General features: G+C 46.7%; 2 protein-coding genes across 3 annotated transcripts in view; one reads left to right on the top strand and one right to left on the bottom strand.

The window, feature by feature from the left end:
* The window catches only part of TOMM6 (translocase of outer mitochondrial membrane 6), a 466,247-nt gene that overhangs the window by 300,094 nt on the left and 150,010 nt on the right, over positions 1-16,143 (top strand). The window lies entirely within an intron of this gene.
* LOC116827925 (chitotriosidase-1-like) lies at positions 1,467-11,096 on the bottom strand. 2 transcript variants are annotated; one of them, XM_032785831.2, is made up of 11 exons: positions 10,916-11,096; positions 9,640-9,669; positions 8,525-8,726; positions 7,833-7,889; positions 6,308-6,473; positions 5,485-5,609; positions 5,223-5,346; positions 4,785-4,967; positions 4,467-4,583; positions 3,392-3,524; positions 1,467-2,098 (listed from the first exon to the last, which is right to left on the bottom strand). In XM_032785831.2, exons 1-11 carry the CDS (start codon positions 10,938-10,940, stop codon positions 1,812-1,814), a joined length of 1,449 nt encoding a protein of 482 aa, XP_032641722.1. In that variant the 5' UTR covers positions 10,941-11,096; the 3' UTR covers positions 1,467-1,811. The 2 variants fall into 2 exon arrangements, with proteins under 2 accessions (XP_032641722.1, XP_032641723.1); XM_032785832.2 differs by having other exon boundaries at positions 2,020-2,098; positions 3,381-3,524.

The following is a 16,143-nucleotide window of genomic DNA, read 5'->3' as shown; positions in this document are numbered from 1 at the left end:
TTCACTTCTGCTATTGTGGCTACTTTGCCAAGGGGAAGGTGTTACGAGAAACTGTTTGGCTCACTTCCTCTGTGCTGCTGAGGTCCCAGCAGTAAAATGGGGATCTTGCTTCACAGAGCAGTGGGAATGTTTTAACGCATTTATATTTGTCTACTCATAGCACATTCGGGGCCAGACTCTCCAAGGATGGAGGAATGGCTGCTCTGGACCAGACCATGCGTCCATCTTGCTCAGTGTCCTGTCTCCAACACCTGCTTTTTCAGAGAAAGATGTGAGATAACCTGTCCCTGGGGGAAGTTGTTTATCTTTTTCCCCTAACTCTCCATTCAAGGTCAGCTTGTGCCTTGAAGCAGGAAGGTTTATATTCCTTCCAAAAATTCCTGTTTGGTTTTTAAGATGAGCAGCAACTAAGCCAAGTCTGTCCATAAGGTAACTCTGTTTGCTTGAATGGTCTTAGGCTGGGAATGAATTTACCCCCTAGATGAATCATCACTAGAGCGGTGGAGACCAAATGCATTTGGAGTCACTTACTCCAGCACTTGCTGACAGTTGCTGCCTGTATTTCTAATCATTCAGAAAGATCTCTGCCCCACTAATGTGACCACCTTTGTGTGTAGGTAAGGCCTAAACTTCATTTCACCTGGGTCAGTCCACATGGGCAATGATGGATGACCTGTGTTGGATTCTACAGGCTGGTCTGTCGGTGCCTCTCTATTCTCTTCAGTAAGTGAATTTGTGAAGGCTTCGTGATTAGCTACCAAGTTATGTGCCTTCCAAATATCAAAGACAAATAAAAACTACAGCCCTTGCACTCATTGGAGAGGAAGAAATCAGATGCTTTTGATGTATTAGGAGTCCCAGTCAGTCAATCATTCCTGTAGCAGATGTAGGGCCACCTTTATTATCTGACGTTGAAAATATTGTGAATCTATCCCTAAGTTTAATGGCTCTTCCCATCCCAATCTGCACTTGTGTCAGGATTTCTGCTTTTGAGAGGGTCAGTGGCCCAGTGGTAACTGCAAAGTCCTGGCCATTGGAAGACCTAGGTTTGTAGAGGGGGTATCTGTTTGTTTGGTATCAGAAAGATCACTTGACCTTCTTGTGCATGATTTGAAAACCATATAACGTGTCTGAGTCGAACCTTCCTGGGTAAGCATGCAAGATGAAGAAACAGCTTTGACACCTGTGGCAGAGTGGACTAATAGCAGGTTGTGTTCTCCTACGGACACTCCAGTACATCTTGAATTTATCTTGCTGAGCTCTCCAAGAGGGATAATATGGAGCTGAGATAATGCATGATGCTTTACTATACTATCTAGTGAACTACACATCACACTCTAGGATATTGTATTGATGTAAGAAGGCCATAAATCTCCTGATTCCTTCCCTTCTCCCTGCCCCATTTTTCAGTAGCTTATCGGGCCTGACACTTCTACCCAATATAAGAAAAGTACAACAACTTCCTTTAGAAATGAAAGCTTTATTTTCTTGGAGAAAACAAACATGAAATAAGGACAGAGGATGAAGCCAGACTCTAAAAGAGACCAATGAAAAATGCATCAGCCCTGCTTGTCAGTGCCAATATTTTGCTTCTGTTCACTCTCCTCCCTAACTCTGACCTGCATTACTGCGATGGTTGTTGCACCTGAAAGTAACTCACCCAGGACAGAGAAGGCGGCTGCTGGGGACACTTGCAGTGTAGACCATCTCCTAAGCTCGGATTTGATGGCAGAGGAAACTAAACTATCTGAGCTGATATAAATCGATCTCTTATTTCATTCTCCATGAAGGTAATTTGAGGCTTTTTTCTTTTACGGCCAGTTGCAACATTTGCATAAGTAGTCAAAAATCAATCCTTCCGGGCAGGACATTCGGAAGGTGCGCCTGTTGGCACATATGTAGAACATGGCATGGTCCTTGGGGACAGGGTAGATCCCATTGGCCTTATGGAGGCAAAACCTGCTGGTTGTGGAGTTGGTAGTTGTGGCGGGGATGGACGGTAGTGTAGTGAAGCTGAGGGTTGAGGATGAAACAGTTGGTGGTGATGTAGTGGAGCTGATGGTAGTGGTTTCTGGAACAGGCATCATCTGAACCAGCCCTGTGGAGGCATTAGCAGAAGGAACAATGTTATTGGCATCTACTAGTCAGAAAGAAAATGGAACGAACGGAGACATTTTGTGGCCAATCCCTCAGAGGTTTTAGACAGCTTGGTGGTGGTTTAAATGGTCATTAGGTGACATGGGGCATTTTTATTGTGAAATATGAACGAGTGATGATGTAAAGGTGCCGATAGCTAGATCAGTGGCTCTCTAGGGCAGAACAAACCAACAATAGGACAACCTTTTGATATGCAGCAGTTGTAGTGGACTTAGCATAAAGTCCAAGACACCTGTAAAACTAAAGGTGACTTAATGTTGAAGTGTAAATACATGGTGGCTGGATAGATTATTGATAGCACCCCAAAGTCTCCTAGGACCTTGCTCTGAAGAGTTTGCCCATGGCCTGGGTGAGGGAAACAAATGGAAGGGAATGGGATAAGTGAAGAAAAAAGTTACAGCAATGCAATGTGGCTATTTACTTTAGAGATGCACAAATCATGGCAGTATTTCTGGTTGATCTTTTTCATAATGTATCTAAATAGGGTGGAGTTGAAAGTGGATTGGTTTATTGGGAGGATTGTATGAGAGATGAGTTTCCAAGAGGGATACAAATGTGCGATGGTGGTGGTCTGGCAGTGCAAAGAGAACAGGGCACATGGGGATCAACATGGAAACAGGCCTGGGGGGAGAAACTAATAAATAATGCTATTACAAGAGGTGTGACATTACAGGAAATCAGCTTTCAGCTAATTAGATACAAAGCTATGCTGCTGGGGAAAGGTCTCTGCTGTGTAATTTCCCAGCCTTCTTTTGGCAGGTTTGGTGGCTCAGCTCATGAGTGTTTTTTAGATGCAAACTCTTCCAATTCTCTATATTTCCCTAGTTACGGGGCTTTGCCCCAAGTATTCCCAGTGGAATTGCATGAGTGAATTTTAGGAGGCATAACAACGTGGCCTAATGCAAAGATTTCACACAACTTTCATCAGGGTGTTTTGTGTCCCAGGCTCCCCTCTTTAGGCAGCAACAGTGATGCAGCTCCAGCCTTTGCGCTCTAAACCAAAGGCTGGCCATAGGCGTTTAAAATAAAAATGGTGTGTTACATAAATGGTTTTGCCATTAAGGCTTTCCCTGGAGACCCTAGGGTGTTCAGAGGAGGCTGAGGCTGTGGTGCAAGTTTGCAATTCATTCTCTCTCCCCGCCCCGCAAAACTCTCTTGCCCAATAATAAAAAAAATACGTGTCAAAAACATATTGCATTATCTGTATGGGGCAGACCCTTAACTCATGCTTTACCACATCTCAGCTCTTGCTTCAGAGTTCGCAGAAGAGGGTACTCCCCCTGGCCGCAGAACGAGTCGCTGAAATCATCCAGGTCGATGGCCCAGACCATGGCCCCTCCCAGACTTTTCTTCTTCAGATACTGAACCTGGGAGAGGAAAAATCTCTGAAACTGTGACATTGGGTGATGTTGGGAGATGGAAGTTAAAACATCTCGCCTCTGTTAGAACTCCAGCAACTGTTACTCATCTAAGGAGCCTCTTGCCAGTCCAAAACAACCTGCCATGAGGTTGAGAGGTGGATGGGAGAAGGGGCAAGTGCATGCTAATAGCTTGCCTATGCTTGAACCAATGAATCTCCATGTAGGCAGGAATCCCGTTTGGGTTAAGGGTGCTCATGCCTGGGATGTTTACAGCCCTGTGCTGCTTCCTCCTTGGTCTGAAATCTCATATGACCTTAAGATTCTATTGCGAGGGTGGAGCAGATTGCAAGTCATGAAACTTTCCTGCCCCATAACATTGTCTGGATCCTCTCGTCTACACTTTACACGCAAGGAAAAGATTGTGTGGGCTCATGGGGGGCCTGTTTGCTGAATTCACCTGCTGATGGGCCAATGTTTCCATTCACAGCACACCACATAAGTCATCTTCTAGTCTCATCTTTTGCTGTGACTCCAAGAGAGTCATGTTCGCTTTCTGTAGGTGACCAGATGTCCCGATTTTATAGGGGCAGTCCCGATTTTTGGGTCTTTTTCTTGTATAGGCTCCTATTACACCCCATCCCCTGTCCTGATTTTTCACACTTGCTGTCTGGTCACCCTACCTTTCTGTGCCTTGATTTCCTCATCTGTAAAATGGGATAACACTAGGCTTCCCAGAAGGTAGGTAGGACTGGAGGCATAACTGGTTAACTTTGGTGAAGTGCACTGAGATTCTCAGATGCACAGTGCTAGGGACACACACAGCATTGTCTGCTGATACGCACAATGACACAAAGTGGAGCCCATCTCTCTGGGCTACAGGAAGGTTCCGACAGCCCCCCTCCAGTCTTCCACAACGTGTGGCAAGAAGAATGCATAGGAACTGCTTACTTTGGTTTTAATGCTCTGCTGGTCGTCATACCCCACCCACTGGTTCTCCTTGAAGGAATACGGGACTTTCTGTTCCTTGATCCTTTTGGTGGTGGCACCTTTCTGGAAAGTACAGATCTGAAAAAAATACAGAAATGGAGGGATGGGAAGAGACCATTGAAATTGGCTGCCTCTCTGAATTAATTAATAATCTTACGAATATTAGCATGTTTGGCAATAGAAGGATCAAAGGGACAGTTTCAAGGCACCATATTTAAATCACAGTAGACCCAGAAGCATTTAATAAGCCGCTTGCAGGAAAAGTGAGTTCTTCCCTACCTCATAATAGGCCCAGAATCCTGCCTCTCGAGTGAAAGGGCCAAGTGATCCAGGCCCAAAGGCAGGGGCACCAACCCCTGTCTCGGAGGAAGAGAGGGTGAAAGACCGTCCATAGGTGGGGATTCCCATGATGATCTTCTCAGCTGGAACACCCTTGTTCCTCCAGTATGTCACGGCATAGTCCTGTATGAGGGGATCAGACATGAAGTCTCTCCATGTAACCGGGATGCTGGAACAGTTTTTGGAGTTTGCAACCAAACTGTGATACGTCCACTGAATGTCTGTTGTCTGGGGCATATGACGCAAGTTCTGATACTTGTACTAGGGGTAAGGATGATACATGCAGGTTTGTTGGAAATGTGACTTTTCAACCATTTCCTGCAGCTGAGCTCTATTTGTCAGAAAGAGGGGTAACCTACAAAGTTCTTTGACACTTACAATGTTACTGTATACAGCAGATCCAGTGTCGGTCTTCCGTTTGTAGAGAGGACTGATATGTCCTGTGATCTTTTCCCAGGAACCGTGGAAGTCATACGTCATGAGGTTAATGAAGTCTAAGGCCCTACAAAGGGAGAATAAGGAACCAAGATGACATTGATTTCTCCTCTGCAAGGCAAGTGTTGCAAAGCATCCTGGGTAATAGAATTTGGTCCTGTAGCTTGATTGTCCTCTGTAAAATTGCGTGACTGGATAGACTCACTTTGAGATGTTCTCGATTTCATAGGCTCCATCGATGTTTGCCTTCCCAGCTGCCACAGCAGCAGTCAACAGCAGCCGCTCTTTCCCTGTCCTCTTGGCTTCCTCCTTGAATTCTTCAGCCATTTCCTGAGGGGAAATAATAGTCCCAAACAACCATCAATTATCCTCTTTTTAATTGTGCCTTCCATATTTTTTTCTTTCAAAAAAACCAAATCTAAACTAAAGGAGAGACTGCACACATCTGACAAACACAGTTAAACACAGATCCTGAGCATTCTAGTAGTTGTGGGTCATGCCAATTAGATCACACATTTGATCAATTTATTAATGTATTTAGGGCTGATGCTGTGAATGATTTGATTCTGGGAAGGCACAGGACTTGATGGTAGATTCCAGGAAGCAAATAATCAAAGTGTCTGATCAGCATCTTCCGACACTGGGGACATTATGTGTCTGCTCATCTGATGGGGATTCCTTGAGCCAGGCGCTAGCAGGCTAGGAAGTCCAATCCCTGACCTTACCTGTATGCCCCTTGGATACACTCTTCCCTCACTCTTTGGAGATCTCTGAGCTAGAGACAAGCCCAAACCTTGGATCCAAAAAACATGGTTCAGATGGTCAAAACAGTCTGTTGACTTGATTCCATCACTTGTCTGACCCTTTCAGATGTAAGCTGTCTCTACCTTAGAGAGCGTCCCAGCTTTGACTTTGCAGACTGTGTAGTGTTTGCAGGTGAAATATGAGGACAAAGCACACGTCCTGCATCCTTATCTCTCTGCCTTTGCAATGGAAGGAGGGGGCTGTACTCCTCGGTCTTAATGTACCTGGACCAGAGCAGTGAAATGCTGTTTATCCTCAGGTGGGCTTCCCCTTGCACCTGGATATTCCCAGTTTAGGTCCAGACCATCAAATTCATACTTGTGCAGGAACTCCACCACAGAGAGGATGAATGTCCGCCGATTACCAGATGTGGACACCATGCTGGAGAACCTAGCATGGAAGTGACACATTAACCAGGGGCGGCTCTAGCTTTTTTGCCATCCCAAGCATGGCAGGCAGGCTGCCTTCGGCGGCTTGCCCGTGGGAGGTCTGCCGGTCCTGCGACTTTGGCTTACCCGCTGCCGAATTGCCACTGAATCCATGGAACCAGTGGACTTCCTGCAGGCAAGCATCCAAAGGCAGCCTGACAGCCGCCCTCACAGGGACTGGCAGGCCACGCCCTGCAGCTTGCCGCTCCAGGCATATGCTTGGAGCACTAGTGCCTGGAGCCGCCACTGACGTTAACTACCCTGTCCGTTATGCTAACCACCCACTTCAGATTTGGGGGCTAGTTTAGAGTTTCTGTGTCTAGAAGGTAAACTCAGCAACACAGAGGGCTACATACAGCTGGGAGGAAAAGCCACTGGTCCTCGCAGGGCCATATTCAGCCTCAGTTCACTTTAAATTCCAGCCCACGTCACATCCAGAGAAGGAAGGAGACTCTCTCTGCAAAACAGTATTCTGAATATTGTTTGCTTTGGAGACAGCTTTCAGGGAGAGCTTCAGGTTTAAAGCTTTACAAATGAATTCAAAAAAAATCTAAGTTGCTAAGCACCGATGAGATGAATTGTTGTCAATACCAAAGACTTCACAGCTGCTAGAAACTCTATTGCTGTCAAAGAGCACGAGAGATTTGGAAACTTCCCCAAAAGTTACCACACAAATCTCAGTACCAAACACAGTATTTGAGTTTCTGCCTTCCAAGACCACTTCTTCATGACAAAAAGCCCAGAATGAAAATTCTAAGGCAACCTCAGCAGTGACGATTTTAGTCAAAAAAGGGCGTAATAACCTACAGGCCAGATCTTGTTCTTAAACCAGTGTCAAAATGGAGTTACTCCACTAACTCCAGGTTGTACTGAACATTGATGTGGGCATCACAAGGTGATGTTCAGCTGATACTGATTGTCTTTGGAGACTGAGCTCTGAAATATAATACTAATGAGTGAGGCAGTAGTCTAAGAGTGAGGAAACCCAGATTCAGTTCCTGCTCTGTCACAGACTGGGTATGCCTTGGGAAAGTCATGTAGTGTCTGTGTCTTGGTTCCTCATCTGCACAATGGGGAAAACAGCCCTGTCCTACCTTATAGAGGAGTTGAGGCTAACTACTGGCGTGTTATGAGGCATTCAGATACTATGGTAATGATAGTCTCATAGGTGCCTAACGTAGGTAGATAGAATGCACAATCTCCTTCCTAAATGCTACTGTTCTGACTCTCCTGGATGTCACAGGATTTTGAGGTTTAGCATAATTTAGTACCCCCCGCCTCATGCTTTGCATGCAGAAAAAAGGATATCCTCTCATCTTACTTTTCAGAGCCAAAATTCCAACCACCAACGGCCAAGAGGGTCTTCAGCCCAGGATTCCTGGGTGGGAGAAAAGGTGGCATTAAAAGCAGCTGAAAAAGCTCACTTTCATTGTGTCCTTTGAACTTGGACTTGCAAGTGTTCTCTGATCTTAATAAACACAACCATAATCTGGAGGCTTAATCTGGGGGAAAGCTTCCATACTTCTACAATGTAAACACCCTCAAACCTTCCTATAGATAAATGGGAGGAAGGAGAAGTTGGGACCTCCCTGAAGTTTAAGGAACTGTCCCCAGATTATGCTCAGATATGGTGGGTTTTCCCCCCTCTAGTTTAGCTCCTGCCCCAACGCTTGATAATACATTCTATTTTGCTATAACCCTACTGAAAACCTGTTCATGTACATTCTGTCCCTCTCAGATGGAAGAAGTTGGGCTTTTTAACACTTATGGTGATGTCAACATGAGTCTTCAAACTGTCACATCCACTCTTCTTCTCGTGGAGAGGATAGGTTAAATTCTAAAATCTTTGGGCCAGGGACTGAGTTGGCCTTGTATGCTGCTGAGCACATGATAAAGAATGATTCCAAAGGAGTTTTCTCCCTCGGTGAAGCTAGAAACAGCCTTAGCTTAAATCCCAGGTCTGCCTCCTCCTTCAGGGTAAACCCAGATAGGCCCCTCTCCCCTTTAACTCACTTGCTTTTGAGTCCGTTGAAAGTCTTGTAATGCTGCTCATCATTCCCCTCCACAGTGGTGATCCTGTTGTCGTCCATGCCAGCAAAGGCATAAATGAGATGAGTGCACAGGTTGGGATCAATGTCCTTAGGAAGAAAGCGCCCCTGGGCTGGTCTGTTCTGGGACCAGTTGGTAAAGTAACAGACCAGTTTGCAAGCAGAGCCTGTGGAAATAGGAGAGAGGTGTCAAGATGCGATGTGGACTGAGGCAAGGAATCAAAATGTGACGCACCCCTTCAGTTGGCTGATAGCATGGGGCCTCACAGACTCTCTCAAGTTCATTGTACAGTATTCAAGCTCTTGAGTAAACGTGGGCCATTACCGTGCTCCTTCTAGCGTGGTTCCCCAAACCCAGAAGGACTTGGAATGCCCTTTAAGTCCCTTTCCTGTCTCTGGGGAATGGGACTGGTTGTGCTTTGGTACTGACGTGACGAAAGCTTTGAGAAAAGGTGGGTTGCACACCTAGGTGTAGAAATGGCCATGCTAGGCCTCACTGCTGTTTCGCTTTGTACTTTGTCCCGCAGCGGTGGCCTGTGGCCGCCCCACTGAGGATTGTAGTACAGCAGTGATACAGGGCTTTGACCATCTAAAACATGCTCCAGAAGAGGGTCTGTTGCACCCGATCTTTGAATGGAGGCAGGACAGGAGTTGGCTAAGTAGGAACAACTTCCATTGCCTTGGTTCTCAAAGTGAATGTGTCCCACAGCCTACAGGCCACTTGTGCTCATATGGAACAGTATGGGAGGGCAGCTGTTTGCCACTGCTTTGCAAGCAGCATTGCAATCTGAATGCAGCTAAGTTACACACAGGCAGGCTGGGGATGGGTTCACAGAGCTTTCATGTAGGTAACTGACTTGACCTTTTTAGTAGCATCTAAACCCCACTGAAGTTAATGAAACTTCAGAAGACTTTGGATCAGGCTCATAGAGACCACTTCAAAAATTAAACCTCTGAACAAGGAAATGGCTTAATGAATCCCAGCTAAACACTGAGCCTTATTCTGTTACCCACAGGGATTTCTTTTCTACTACCCATGACTCTTTTAAGAACTGGATGATCATGGAAAAGGTGACTTACTGCATTGGAGAAACAGCAAGACAGCTAAACCTACAGCAAAATAAAAACAGAAGAGAAGATTATTTAAAAATCTGTCCCCCAGGCCTAGAATATTATAGAATATCAGGGTTGGAAGGGACCTCAGGAGGTCATCTCGTCCAACCCCCCAAAAATCTGCTCAAAGCAGGACCAACACCAACTAAATCATCCCAGCCAGGGCTTTGTCAAGCCTGCCCTTAAAAACCTCTAAGGAAGGAGATTCCACCACCTCCATAGGTAACCCGTTCCAGTGCTTCACCACCCTCCTAGTGAAATAGTGTTTCCTAATATTCAGCCTAAACCTCCCCTACTGCAACTTGAGACCATTACTCCTTGTTCTGTCATCTGGTACCACTGAGAACAATCTAGATCCAGCCTCATGTTCATTAGCAGTAACTGTTACAAGGTTAAAATGTGCAGAAATTCTCCTGCTAGAAAGAAGTTTAAAGTCCATTGCATAACTAATGACCACACATAATCTCGTGGACCCATTATTACTGAGACCACTGTGACTATCTAACGTATGCCACTGCACCTCTGTTCTGCTTCCTTGTTCTGGGGAAGGGGTTGTGTCTTGCCTTACTTGTTATCATGGGACCTTGGCTCCTGACTGGGGCACTTAAGCGCTACTGCAATACAAATACAGTCAAAGCCAGAGACGACGACATGCTGCAAAGTCAGTTCTAAAAACACAGTTGCTCTCAGTCTCCAGTCTCTGTATGTGGCAGCAAAGACTGTTGCATGTTATAGCTGAGCAGAGCTTAGGTTCTGCTCAAGAATCTTACCCAGGAGAACTACCTTGAAAAGTAAATTAACTAGTGTGCAGGGAGAGGTGGATTAAGAGCACGAAACTGAGAGCCAGGAATAACTGAGTTCTAATACTAGCTCTAACCATCTGCCTCTACAGCCTTCAGAAAGTCCCTTAAAGTTTTCCTAGCTGCAAGATGGAGGATCATACTACGTTGCCTTAGGGGGGTGATATTGTTCCTCTTTTCCACCAGCACCACTGAAGTTAAGCATCCCAGCATTGGTTAACCCAAGAAATGTTGGGTTTCAGTTTAGATAGTTGAAACTTTTCTCTAAGCCACTTTTTAGTAGTGGGTGTTTTGCAGGATGCAATTGGCCTAACCCAATGTCTTCCATTATCCATGTTATGGGTGAAGAACACATTTATACAGTCTCGCATCCAAATCCCATAAAACTCAACAGTCCTGTTCAGTAACATCCCACATAAATTCATCTCCAGTTGCAAACTTACCAATCCAAACAAACACCCGGCCCATGGTGGCTGCAGATGGTCTGGGCTGGGTTCTGTAGACCTGGGTTGTGCCTCTGGCTGCAGATTGATGCTCAGCATTGGCCTGGGCTCAGTCTTTCTCTTTATACCTGATTACACCCATGCAGGACATCTGTGTTGAACTGAGAGGAGTGCGTGCAGCCAGTCTATGCAGTTATAGAATTTTGCCACATGCAGGAGTTTTGCTCAATTCCCTAAATTTTCAAGGGCAGGTTTTGCAATTGCACTCGTGATCACAGAATCACAAGATTTTGAGGATCTAAAATCATTTCTTGAGGCTGTGATAAAGCCTCTGTCCCAAATCTGGACCTTAGCGTCCAAAATCTGGGGGCTTAGCATGAAACTCCCCCAAGCTTATTACCAGCTTGGGTCTTATCTCGCTGCCACCATCCAAAGTTTTTCCAGGGTTTTGGCCCCCTCTTGGGGTTCCCCAAACCTTTCCTTGGGGGACCCCCAAACTTCCCCTGGGAGACCCCCAAGACCCAGAAGCCCCTGAGTCTACCGGCAAAGGGACCTTCCCTTCCCCCTCCTCTTCCCACCAGCAGACTTTCTCTCTGGGCAACCTGAGGAGCTGATGTAATCTCTTTACATCACAATACCAAGAAAACCTGTCTCCGTCTTCCACAAAGACAAACCTCAAGCACAAGGAACAGAGCTGATTCTTTCTCTCTTCCCCGTAGCTTTTCCCGCCCTGGGACAATAGGAAAGTAAAAACACAGAGTAATGCTCCCCCCTTCCCTAGTCTTCCCAGAGAGAGACAGAGCTCCTGGCACAGAAATTTCTATCCCCTTGCCTAACTAGGAAAGAAAATCCAACAAGTTTTAAAAGAAACTTTATATAAAAAAAAGAAATTACATAGATAAATAAACACTGCATTAAGAGATCAATACAGGGCTATTGCTTATAAGAAAATATGAATAAACAGTCTGATTCAAAAAGATAGCCAATTAAACCAGTCCAGCAATACACACACATGTAAATACAAACAAAACAATAATAAAGCCTATTGCTTTTCCTTTGTACTCACACTTGTAGTAGAAGGTAGAAAGAAGCTTGGAGATAGAAAAAAAGCTGTTTCTCATAGCCGAGAGAAAACAAAAGACACAGACCAAAACACCCCAAGTTCCCTCCCTGACTTTAAAAAAATCCGGTTTCCTGATTGGTCCTCTGGTCAGGTGTTTGGTTCCCTTTGTTAACCCTTTACAGGTAAAAGAAACATTAACCCTTACCTATCTATTTATGACACGCCCCCCAAATCACAGACAGTGTAAAATTTCACTGGCGGTGATTTCTTCCTAGAACTTTAAACTAAACAGAGTAATACAACACATGCACCTTTACATATACTACTAAGCATGTAAACTACAAGACTTCTACATCTTAAGGAAAAGTTTTAACCAGTGTATTCCGGAAACTCTCACGGGAGAGTGCATCAGCTACTTTGTTAGAAGCTCCTGAAATGTGTTGAATTTCAAAATCAAAATCTTGGAGAGCTAAACTCCAACGAAGAAGTTTCTTGTTGTTCCCTTTGGCTGTATGAAGCCACTTTAGCGCAGCATGGTCAGTTTGTAGCTGGAACCGCCGTCCCCAAACGTATGGGCGTAGCTTTTCCAGGGCGTACACAATGGCATAGCATTCCTTTTCACTGACTGACCAGTGGCTTTCCCTCTCAGATAGTTTCTTGCTGAGAAACACGACAGGATGGAAGTTTCTGATCCGGTCCTTCCTGCATGAGAACTGCTCCTATATACCACGCTCAGATGCATCGGTGGTTACTAGGAATGGTTTGTCAAAGTCTGGGGCCCTTAGCACAGGGTCAGACGTGAGCGTCGCCTTAAGTTGGGTAAAGGCCTCCTGACACTCATCAGTCCATTTAACTGTATTTGGCTGGGTCTTTTGGTCAGGTCGGTCAGTGGTGCAGCGATTTGGCTGTAGTGTGGTACAATCGCCTGTAGTACCCGCCAAGCCTAAGAAGGATTGGACCTGTTTCTTTGACTTTGGGACAGGCCACTTTTGGATAGCTCCACCTTGGCCTGTAGGGGGTTTATGGTTCCTCGACCCACCTGGTGTCCAGGTAAGTCACTCTGTTTTGGCCTATTTGACACTTTTTGGCCTTAACAGTTAGTCCTGCCTGCCTGATACGCTCAAAGACCTTTTCCAGGTGTACTAGGTGTTCGGGCCAGGAGTCTGAAAAAATGGCCACATCATCGAGGTAGGCAACTGCATATTCTCCCAGTCCTGCTAGTAGACCATCTACCAGCCTCTGGAAGGTGGCGGGTGCATTTCGCAGCCCGAAAGGAAGTACATTAAATTCATACACCCCCGCATGGGTGACGAATGCTGACCTTTCCTTGGCAGGTTCATCTAGCGGTACTTGCCAGTACCCCTTGGTTAAGTCTATTGTAGAGATGAACTGGGCACGTCCCAACTTTTCCAATAGCTCATGGTGCGTGGCATTGGATAGTTGTCTGGACGAGTTACCGCATTTAGCTTACGGTAGTCCACGCAAAAGCGTATTTCCCCATCTGGTTTGGGTACCAGAACCACTGGAGATGCCCATGCACTGGTAGATGAGCGGATTATACCCATCTGTAGCATGTTCTGGATCTCCCGTTCTATAGCAGCTTGTGCGTGAGGGGACACCCGGTAGGGTGGTGTTCTAACTGGGTGAGCATTACCTGTGTCAATGGAGTGGTATGCCTGTTCAGTCCGTCCTGGAGTGGCTGAGAACAATGGGGCGAAGCTAGTGCACAGCTCCTTGATTTGTTGCCGCTGCAGACGTTCCAGGGTGGTTGAGAGGTTCACCTCTTCCACGCCACCGTCTTTTTTCCCGTCGTAGTAGACACCGTCAGGCCACTCAGCGTCATCTCCTCCCTGGACTGTAAACTGACAAACCTGTAAGTCTCTGGAATAAAAGGGCTTGAGAGAATTAACATGGTACACTTTGGGTTTTAGTGAGGAATTGGGAAATGCTATGAGGTAGTTAACAGCTCCCAGGCGCTCTTGGACCGTGAATGGCCCTTCCCATGATGCTTCCATCTTATGGGCCTGTTGCGCCTTCAAGACCATAACCTGGTCTCCTCCTCTTGAAGGAACGGTCTCTGGTATGTTTATCATACCAGGCTTTTGCTCTTCCTGAGTATCCTTTAGGTTTTCTCTAGCAAGGCTAAAGAGAATGTCGGAGGGTGTTTTGTAGGTTGCTTACAAAGTCCAGAATGTTAGTTCCTGGAGAGGGTGTAAACCCCTCCCATTGTTGCTTCACCAACTGTAATGGCCCCTTAAACCTCGTGGCCATACACAAGTTCAAATGGTGAAAACCCTAAACTGGGATGTGGTACAGCCCTGTAAGCAAAGAGCAACTGCTGCAACACTAGGTCCCAGTCGTTGGAGTATTCATTCACGAATTTACGGATCATGGCCCCCAAAGTTCCATTAAACCTTTCCACCAGGCCATTGGTTTGATGGTGGTACGGGGTGGCAACCAAGTGATTCACCCCATGAGTTTCCCACAGGTCTTTCATGGTGCCTGCCAGGAAATTAGATCCTGAATCTGTAAGGATATCGGAGGGCCAACCTACCCTGGCAAAAATGTCTGTTAGGGCCTGGCACACCGCTTTAGCCCTGGTGTTGCCTAGAGCTACTGCTTCGGCCATCGGGTAGCAAAGTCCACGAAAGTCAGTACGTACTGCTTTCCCCTGGGCGTCTTTCTTGGGAAAGGACCCAGAATATCCACAGCTACTCGCTGAAATGGGACCTCAATTATGGGGAGTGGCTGGAGAGGGGCCTTGACCAGATCTTGGGCTTTCCCACTCTTTGGCACACCTCACAAGACTGGACATACTGGGCAACTTCCTTGCCCATCCCCTCCCAGTGGAAGGACTTCCCCAACCTGTCTTTGGTTCTGTTCACCCCAGCATGGCCACTGGGATGATCATGGGCTAAGCTTAAGAGCTTCCCCCTGTACTTAGTTGGAACCACCAACCGTTTGTGCGGCTGCCATTCTTCCTGGTGTCCACCAGAAAGAATTTCCTTGTATAAAAGTCCTTGGTCTATAACAAACCGGGATCGGTTAGAAGAGCTGAGAGGCGGTGGGTTGCTCCGTGCCGCCACCCAAGCTTTCTGAAGGCTGTCATCTGCTTCCTGCTCAGTCTGGAACTGTTCCCTTGAAGCTGGGGACACCAGTTCTTCCTCAGACTGTGGACTTGGGCTTGGTCCCTCTGGAAGTGATGTAGGTGATGGGGTTGTTTCTGTTGCTGGTGAACCGCTCTCCGCTGGTGCACCTGGTGGTATTTCAGGCTCTGGCTGAGCCTCTTCGGTATGGTTGTCTGTTGCTTCTGCCAGTTCAGGCTCGCTGGTCCCCTCTGGCGTTGGGGTTGAAGATGTGGTTGCACTTGCTGGTGCTGTGCTGGTTGCTGTTCCAGTTCCGGGCCTGGGACTGGAGGTGCTGTGGCTGGTTCAGCCGTTGGCATGGGATCCGGGTCCACTACCTCGGTCATGGGTCTGGGTCTCTGGTAACACAGACAGGGTTCTCTGTGGACGGCTCAGGAACAGGAATGGGTCTGGAAGCTTGCCTGGTTTGGCTGCGTGTAACCATTCCACTCTCTTGGCCCGCTTCACCTGGTTGGCCAAGTCTTCCCCCAGTAGCATGGGGATGGAATAATTGTCATAGACTGCAAAAGTCCACATTCCTGACCAGCCCTTTGTACTGGACAGGCAGTTCAGCTGTAGGCAAGTCCACAGCTTGTGACATGAAGGGGTAAATGGTCACTTTGGCCTTTGGGTTGATGAGTTTGGGATCCACGAAGGATTGGTGGATAGCTGACACTTGTGCCCCCGTGTCTCTCCACGCGGTAACCTTCTTTCCGCCCACTCTCAAATTTTCCCTTCGCTCCAAGGGGATTTGAGAGGTATCTGGGCCTGGGGATCTTTGGTGTGATGGTGGTGTAATGACTTGCACCCGGGTGGGGTTCTTTGGGCAGTTGGCCTTTGGGCAGTTGGCCTTTATATGTCCCATTTCATTACACTTATAGCATCTTCCAGATAACGGGTCACTGGGTTGAGGTAAGTTACTGAGACTGGTGAGGTGGAAGGATAGGGTGTCTGTGGCTTCCCTTGGGTTGTAGGTGGGGTTTTGGGTTGCCCTCGGTTGTAGGGTTTATTGTCGGTGTGCCCCTGGGGTTTTCATTCCC

Source organism: Chelonoidis abingdonii, chromosome 4 (assembly GCF_003597395.2).
Source record: "Chelonoidis abingdonii isolate Lonesome George chromosome 4, CheloAbing_2.0, whole genome shotgun sequence".
Lineage (NCBI taxonomy): Eukaryota > Metazoa > Chordata > Testudines > Testudinidae > Chelonoidis > Chelonoidis abingdonii.
This window is presented reverse-complemented; position numbering and strand designations above follow the sequence as displayed.

Coding starts and splice junctions, on each gene's coding strand:
- LOC116827925 (XM_032785831.2), bottom strand. CDS start 10,940: ATGGGCCGGGTGTTTGTTTGGATTG. Junction 5,610..6,307: donor ATTTCACTGCTCTGGTCCAG/GTACATTAAGAC, acceptor ATTTCCCCTCAG/GAAATGGCTGAAGAATTCAA. Junction 2,099..3,391: donor GAAGCAAGAGCTGAGATGTG/GTAAAGCATGAG, acceptor ATGCCTCCACAG/GGCTGGTTCAGATGATGCCT.